General features: G+C 41.4%; 1 protein-coding gene across 1 annotated transcript in view; it reads left to right on the top strand.

Moving 5' to 3' along the window:
• Positions 1–8,997, top strand: part of SYTL4 (synaptotagmin like 4) — a 49,131-nt gene that overhangs the window by 38,188 nt on the left and 1,946 nt on the right. Inside the window, exons 10-15 of the mRNA XM_007467962.1 lie at positions 641–819; positions 1,113–1,215; positions 1,745–1,906; positions 5,735–5,843; positions 7,705–7,804; positions 8,563–8,771. Coding sequence (XP_007468024.1) covers positions 641–819; positions 1,113–1,215; positions 1,745–1,906; positions 5,735–5,843; positions 7,705–7,804; positions 8,563–8,771 — 862 coding nt within the window. The remainder of the gene's footprint in view (positions 1–640; positions 820–1,112; positions 1,216–1,744; positions 1,907–5,734; positions 5,844–7,704; positions 7,805–8,562; positions 8,772–8,997) is intronic.

The following is an 8,997-nucleotide window of genomic DNA, read 5'->3' on the forward strand; positions in this document are numbered from 1 at the left end:
CTTGCACAGTTTATTATCCCCACCAGGGATTGAACCCATGCCCTCTGCATTGAAAGCACAGAGTCTTAACCACTGGACCACCAGGGAAGTCCCTGTTTGTTTTTTTCTTCCAGTTTTATTGAGATATAACTGACATAAAGCACTGTATAAGTTTAAGGTATACAGCATAATGATTTGACGTACATATATCATGAAAAGGTTACTGCAATAAGTTTAGTGAACATCCATCATCTTATATAGATACAAAATTAAAGAAATAGAAAAAAATTTGTTCCTTGTGATGAGGACTCTTAGCATTTACTCTCTTAACAACTTTCATATATAACACACAGCAGTGATAATTATATTTATCATGTTACACATTATATCCCTAGTACTTATTTATCCTATAACTGGAAGTTCATACCTTTTGACCACTTTCATGCAATTCCTTCTCCCCTGACCCCTTGCCTCTTATAACCACAAATCTGATCTCTTTTTCTGAGTTTTGTTTGTTTGTTTTGTGTTTGAAGTACAATTGACCTACAACACTATGTTAGTTCCTGTTACACAACATAATGATTCGATATTTCTGTAAATTTCAAAACGATCACCATGGTAAGTCTAGTTACCATCTGCCATGTGGGTGCTTTATCTTCAGAGTACGATTGGCAGCATGATGAGCATTTATAGCGAAGCTGGCGATTTCGGGAACATCTTTGTGACTGGCAAGATCTCCTTTTCCCTGAAGTATGAGCAGCAAACACAGGCTCTGGTCATTCACGTGAAGGAGTGCCACCATCTGGCCTATGCTGACGAAGCCAAGAAGCGCTCGAACCCGTGAGTGCTTCTGGACCCTGTGTGGTGCTTGGAGGTGATCAGACCCCAGCATCTCTCTGGGCACCCTTGAACCGAGGCTCTCACTTCCTGGGCAGACAGGGAGGTGTGATTGAGAGTGGTTAGGGGAGATGTGGGAAAAGGACCAGGATTGGGAAAATGCAAGAATGGCAGGTCTAAGAGGGCTCAATGTGACATTTTCATTTCATCATGGCATATGTATATGGAGAGGAAGAAAATAAGGAATGGGCTTCCAAAAAGACAGCAAATTACTCAGTATTCTCCTTGGTTTTTAGATATGTGAAGACTTATCTTCTGCCTGACAAATCCCGCCAAGGAAAAAGAAAAACCAGCATCAAGCGGGACACCATTAATCCGCTATATGATGAGATCCTCAAAGTAAGTATCTAGAGTCCGAGAGGGTATGAGAATTTGTTCTGTCTCGTGTGCTAAGCTGTAGCTATTCCTCTGCTACGTGGGTGGTCAACATGGTTTTCAGTGGCCATGTCTGTGTTTGAGGATATACTATGGGCATCTGTTCATGTCCTGACCTCCCAGAGAAGAGAACAAAGCTGATCTGACTTTCTTGGATTATTGTGAAGTTGGAGGTCCACGTGGCCACAAATCTCATTTTAAAGAGTCATTTGCGATCAGGAGTCTCCCTGGCAGTTGTTTTTGAATATTCCAGTGTTCTCTCCCCCACTGAAGGAAAAATTCATATTCCAGGTCCTCTGATGGAACATGGTAGGTTTTTGTGAAACGGGGTAAGTGGAGGCTTTGAGGGAGGAAACTCAAAGTGCTTAGGGACTAAAGTGATTTGATATTCAAGACTATGGATTTTGAGTATGGTTGCTCAGATTTTGGAGTAATCTTTTTCTGAGGAATTACCGTGAACTAATCATCTTGGGCTTCTCCTTTCCTTTCACAGTATGAGATCCCAGAATCTCTCCTGGCCCAGAGGACTTTGCAGTTCTCGGTTTGGCATCATGGTCGTTTTGGCAGAAACACTTTCCTTGGAGAGGCAGAGGTCCAGATGGATTCCTGGAAGCTTGATAAGAAACTGGATCATTGCCTACCTTTACATGGAAAGGTAGTCTGCTTTAACAACTCCTTACAGAGTTTGCATCTGAGGTAGAATTGCCTGCAGTGACTTCTGCTGGGACAGTTTTGAATGCAGTCTGTGGAGTTCTAGCGCACCCTGCTGGGGTTACTGAGTTTAACAGTAATTTCAGGTGCCATGGTTTTCTTTTGAAGTCTTTCATATGTGTGCCAAGCTTTGCCTCCTGATCTTCCAGAGTCTGGGCGTATCCTAACATCCTAACTTGTGCCTCTTCTCCAAGCTAACTTTTTGGGTGTATCCTAATCTGCACTGGTTTTCCAAACTACCCTTTTCACTAAAGAAGTGGGAAATAAAGCAATTCACGGAGTTCCAATTGCTGTGCTCTTGGTCACACAAGCCAGGGACAGTTTTACTTTGGAGATGGCATCTCGGGTGAGAGGGTGGCAGTGTGCATAATAGTACCTGGGATCTGAGTGCAGACCTGGATTTGAATCCAGGCCCTGTGATTTACCAGCTAGGTAAATCACCTAAATTAAAGGTAACTTACAGGACTTCCTTGGTGGAAGACTCCACGCTCCCAATTCATGGGGCCTGGGTTCGATCCTGGTCGGGGAACTAGATCCCACATGCATGCCGCAACTAAGAGGTTACCTGCTGCAACTAAGAGTCTGCATGCCGCAACTATGAGCCTGCATGTCACAACTAAAAGATCCCACATGCCACAGTGAAGATCCCGAGTGCCACAACTAAGACCCAGTGCAGCCTAAATAAATAAATAAATAAATAAATATTTAAGAAATAAAAGAAAAAGATAACTTAGGTAAGTCACCTAACTTCTGTGGGCCTTAGTTCCTTCACCTATAAAGTGGAAATGATAATAATATTCTTCTTCTGCAGGATCATATACAGAATACCAATCAGTGCCTGGCACATAAAAGACATTCAATAGGTTACTGTCACTCTGGTTAAGATGAAATGCTAAAACAGAGTTAGGACTTCTTGATTATTAGAACTGTTCAATGGCAAGGTTCTTCTGTAAGACTTTTTTTTACCCTAGCATTTTCAATGCTAAAAATAGTACATGTTACATAGACTGCCTTTGGAAAGATGGACATGAAACTAGTAGTAGTGGCTGCCTCTAGGAAGAGAGACAGAGGTGGGAAGGTTTAGTTTTCTCTATATGCCCTTTTATAACGTTTGAACTATTTATCAGGTCTACATATATTGCTTATCAAGAACATTAAGAATAAAAGGATTTATGTGCACGATTCAAAATTAAAACAACATGGAAGTGTATAAAAAGAAAAGTAGGTTATTTCCATTCCCTAGAAATACTACTGTTATCAACTACTTGGATATCTTTATAGAAATTTTGTATTAAGCAGCACAGATATATATACATATGGATTTACATTTTTCTTTTTACACAAATGGGCTCTTATCATTGTGTATATATATCTTGATTTTTCATTTAACAATTTGTCATTTACCATGGACATTTTTCTGTGCCATCACTTACAGATTTATCTCATTTTAACTGCTGGATAGTATTCTTCATGTACCTATATTATAATTTATTTACAATCCCCCCACCAATGGGTATTTAAATTGTTTGCCTCTTTTTTTGCTATTAAAACTATGCTATAATATATCTTGGTCCTCTTTTGTGAGTGTAACTGTAGGAGAAATTTCTGGTGGTGAAATTGCTGAGTCAAAGGAAATGTACATCCAGTATTTTGATAGCTACTGCCCTCCAAAAAATAGTAACAATATTAAAAATGTCCCTAGGAAAGCAGTTATCACCAAACTATAGCATATTATTAGAAATTTAGAATTTCTGAAGCATTTGGCATGTAAGATATTCTCTCTGGGGCCTACAGTTGATATAATTATATTGGAAATGTCACTGTAAGCCATCATGAACTACCGCCAATAAAAAATGTCTTACATAAAAAGAAAAACCTGCACTAAAATGGAGCTGTTTGCTCTTTGCAATTATTTTGAGCCAGAATGAAAATATGCTACTGAAACAAATACGCCAATTATGCCAATTTCCAGCTAAGGCTAAACTCCAATTTTTAAGAGTCCACTAAAGTTCACAATCTAGAGACAAATAAATTGTGTAGACATTTTATAAACAACAAAAAGACCACTCCAGTATTACATATCTATTTTAACTGAAAACATTCTACATTTATTGTCTCTGATTTTTCTTTTTTTGCCCTAGTGATCTGTTTGCTCCCATTCAGTTTTCTCTTCCTGGCATCCACCTCCCTGCTCTTCTGTGTCTCTCCCACACACTACACTTCTGTGCATTCTGGGTATGTGGTACATTTTTCCAAACCAGTGGGGATTATACCTTCCTTGCATTGCCATGCTCAGAGTTGAGGCCTTAGGTTAGAGGAGCCCCAGTGAACACGGGCAGTGAAAGAGCACCTCTGATCTGCACCAGCTCATGCTCTGGGTACCAAGGCATAAGGAACAGAGCCATGCTGAGAGAGCCAGTAGAGTGAAGCAGTCCTGCTGCCCACGACCACTTGCTGCTCATCCCAGATATCCACTCATTCACTTTTGCATTCATTCAGGAAATATTTGTGGAGCATCTACTATGTGCCAGGTACATTGCTAAGTGTTGGGCATACTAGGATGAACAACAACAAAAAGGCTTGATTCCTGTCCTCCTGGCATTTAGATTCTAGTGGTAGAGGCAGTCATTAATCAAAAGTAACCTAAACAAATGTAAAATTAAAAATTGTGGCATATTCAAATCCTTGTAACAGAGTTTCACCTAGCCCTCAAATCTTTGCAAGCTCTCTTTTAAAAAAGACTTTTTATCTTTGAAAATCATACAAGTGATACATGCCATTCTCATTAAAAAGACACTATAGATATAGACAGAGTAAAAAGTGAAAGCCCTCTTTCCTTTCCCCATTCTACTCCCCTCCTTAGAAGATACAGGTGTTATGTCTGTATGCTTCTGGGTTTTTCTATGCAGTGTAGTATAGTGCTTAAAACCATGGATTCTGGAACCAGTCTGTCTGAATTTGAATCCTGGCTCTGCCAATTACTGGGTGACCTTGGGCAAGTTACTTAACTTCTCTGTTCCTCTGTTTCATAATCTGTAAAATGGGGATAATTGTACTCATGTCATAGGGACTATCTTGAGGATTAAACAAAATGGTATAATTAAAATACTATAACAGTACCTGGCACATAGTAAGTACTATATGAGTGATAATGATAATAATCATTATTTACATAATATATATTTACATATACAAATATGAATATATTTTAATATAAGTGGGATGCTTTTTCTGCATCTTGCCCTGTTGACTTAACAGTACATCTTGGATATCTTTCTATATGTCAGTGTGTAGAGATTCACTGCATCCTTTTTGATGATTGCACACCATATGCCATACAATGGCATTAAAATCACTCATTTAACCTTTCCTGTATTGATTGACATTTAGGTTGTTTCCACTTTGGGGCTATCACTAACAATGTTGGTAGCAAGATTCTTTGTCATGGTGTCAGTCCCCTGTCAGTTTGTATGGCAACTTTGCTGGCAGACCTTTGAGGGTATTTGGAATCTAGTAATGGTATCCCCAAAGTAGCAAAATAGTAGGCATTGCGGAAGACTCTTTGTTAGTTCTTCTGCAGCTCCTTCGGAAGAAACTGCCTTAGAACCCTGTGGCTGCCATGGCCTAGGGATCGTGGATGGTATTCATAAGGAGAAGGGTCCTTTTATGCTGTGAAACTGTTCTTGGGGGTAATTTTAGAATCTCCTCAGCGAGAGGTCTCAACAACTCCTGAACAGCCCAGCTCGACCTATTGGGTTTCCCTGTGTTTCAGATCAGTGCTGAGTCCTCGACTGGCTTGCCATCACACAAAGGCGAGTTGGTGGTATCATTGAAATACATCCCAGCCTCCAAACTCCCTGTTGGACGTGACCGGAAGAAGAGTGAGTTTTCTTTGGGGCCCTGGATTTAGCTCTTAGTTTTCTGCACAGGATCTGTGTGAGGTGGTGCTGGCTAGTGGCTAGCACTATTGGAGAGACCAGATTACAATGCACACTGGATCATTTTCTAGGGAAGGTTCCTTTACTAAGTAAGCCATTTCTGTTTTTCAACCAGAAGGGAATGCCTTAAGAGTTGGATTCCCTTTTTTTTGTTTTTGTTTTTATGTTGTTGTTTTGTTTTGTTTTTGATGCCATTAAACTAACTTGGTCTTGGTCCAGCTCTGACAGGCTACTAAGAGGTTAGAACAGAACAGAAACTTCAGGACTGACAGAGGGTGGTTGGAAAGGGTGGTGTATAAGTATAAGGGACAGGAAGTTGAAGGCTGAGGAAGAGTAAATAAACACACCAGGCATAGTGACTGTGGATATGTAGGTGAATAAGACACGATATTTGCCCTCCCTTGCACAGTTTATTTTAGAAAGTAATACAGTCATCTGCTAAAAGAACACAGATAAGGGAGTGATGAATTCTGTCTGGTTATATTTGGGAGAGTTTTAAAGAGGAAGTAATGATGATACTGGACTTAAGACTTTACCAGGAAGAAAAGGAAGAGGATGGGGTGAAAAGAGCATTTCCAGAAGAGGAGATAGCGTGAGCAAAGGTTTGAAAAAGGCATGGTAAATGGGGGGTTGTATGTAAGTGTGAGGCAGTGAACTTCTTAGTTGAGTGGGGCTGGAGTTATGGTATATATATGTGGAAGTAGGGCTGGAATTGTTGATGAGGCTGCAGTCTAGCTGAAAAGGGCCATGAATGTAATGGTAAGGAGTTGAACTTGACACTTTGGCAATGGGATGCCAAGTTCTTAAAAAGTTACCTGCAGCAAAGTCTAATCTATAGGATTTGGGGAAGTCAGTGAGATCCCCAAGGAGGGTGTACAGGATAACTAGAGAAGAGAGGCAAGGACAGAACCAGAGGGAACACTTTAAAGAATGAAGATGGGAAGAGAAGCCAGTGAGGTGGAGGCTTATATCAGGGGAGAGCAATGCCGGGATAGAGCTTGAAGAAGGGAGCGGGTGTTGTCAACAGTATTGAAATACCACTGTCATGTCGGGCCCAATGAGAAGACACAGCTCATCGGCATTAGATTACATTTTCAGTGGATCAGTGGAAGCAGAAGCCAGATTTCACTAGAAACTAGGTTGAGTGAATGAGGCAAAGAAGTAGAGGCAGTGAGTGTGGACTCTTTTTTTCCAGGATAATTGATGGTGAAAGAAAGGAGAGCCAGGGAGGACAGCTTGAATAGGAGATAAGGTTGAAGGGAAATTTACTTTTAGAAGGATTTTTTAAAGCCAGAGGTGAGATTAGCATATATTTAGACTGAGAGGATGGGACCAGTAGAGAATGAGATATTAAAAATGGGAGGTGGGGGTTGAAATTGATGATGCCTGATGAGTCTTGTTGACGTGGAGATGGGATCCAGAACACAAGTGGTGGAGTTCCCTTTTTTCAATCATTGAGCAAACATCAGGCAACTTTATTTCTCTATGCCTCAATTTTCTCATCTGTAAAATGAGGAGAATGATAGTATATATCTCATATGGTTGTTTTGAGGAATAAATGCTTAATGTTGAATCAGGCACATAGCCAGTTTTCAATAAGCCTTTGTCGCTATTGTTATGACTTGAGCACCTATTTCTTGCTGTTAGGCGCTGTGCTAGGTACTGAGAATACAAGACAGGTGTGGTCCACTTATCATGGAAGTTGCTGTCTTCAGGAACAAGGAGAGGAAGTGCTATGTAGATAAAGCTTGAGAGAAATGTGGAGGTGTTGGAACTCACTTGCTATGTCTGACATCCCTTCCAGGTACAGGTGGGGAAGGGGGAGAGCTCCAGGTGTGGATCAAAGAAGCCAAGAATCTGACAGCTGCCAAATCAGGAGGGACTTCAGACAGCTTTGTGAAGGGGTGAGTCCCTGGACCAGCACCAAACTAACCAGTTTCAGGACATAAGAGTTAAGAGAGGAACCCAATTTAACCTTTCTCTGTAGATATTATCCCTGTGTGTCCTGCCACCTCCAGCAACCAACTTGTTCCTGAAATTAGGTAATGGCACAACCTCCAATACCACGTTGGCACTGGTCTGAGCTCAGTTTGGGCTGGGCTGTAGTGTTGACTTCCAAAAAGGAGGGTGGTAGACAGTTAGGTCTGACTTTTCCTTTGTTATAGATTTATGCTCTTAATTAATCCTGAATAAAAATCTGTGTTCCCTGACTGTCAAGACCTGGGGACTCAGGACTTTGTTCCCCACAATATTTAAGCAATGGCAGCTTTCCCCAAGTTACAGCTCAACCTACTGACTTAAGTTCTCTAGCAAATCATGTCTGGCTATGCCTATGCTTATTACTGTTGTTTTTATTAAACAGGACTTTTCCCAATAGAAGTGGAACCAAATATTCAAAACCCATTTTTGATGGCGTGTAGACAGTAGCTCCCTAATAATATTGTATTAATTTTCTCTCCAGGTAAAAGGAATTGAATTGGGTGAATGATCTAGTGGCGGTGGTAGGAACTATGCTTCAGCAGATTCAAAGGAGGGAGAGTGTGTCCTCGGATCTGAGTGTTGACTCAACTTCCTGGGCTAGGCCTGTGGGAGGGGAAAGGGGAATTTAGATAGATATTGCCAGCTTTGAATAGGTTGTTGATTCCTTCGCACCCTCTGCCAGATACCTCCTTCCCATGAGGAACAAGGCCAGTAAGCGTAAAACTCCTGTGATGAAGAAGACCCTGAATCCCCACTACAACCATACATTTGTCTACAATGGTGTGAGGCTGGAAGATCTCCAACACATGTGCCTGGAACTGACTGTGTGGGACCGGGAGCCCCTGGCCAGCAATGACTTCCTGGGCGGGGTCAGGCTGGGTGTTGGCACTGGTGAGAGCCTCTCCCCCACCCTCACTGTCTTCAAGGCCTCTTAGATATTTCACTCTGAATAGACCCATCTCCCTCCCTACACAGCTCCACTATGTCAGGAGTTGTCCTCTTTCACTTAACATTCAGCCAGTGTTTACTGAGGGCCTATTATGTGCAGGGCTGGGGAGAGGCTGAGCTCCTGCACTTTCATGTGTACAGGTAAATGGGACCCTGATTTCCAGGAATG

Source organism: Lipotes vexillifer, unplaced genomic scaffold (genome assembly GCF_000442215.2).
Source record: "Lipotes vexillifer unplaced genomic scaffold, Lipotes_vexillifer_v1.1 scaffold152, whole genome shotgun sequence".
NCBI classification, from domain to species: domain Eukaryota; kingdom Metazoa; phylum Chordata; class Mammalia; order Artiodactyla; family Lipotidae; genus Lipotes; species Lipotes vexillifer.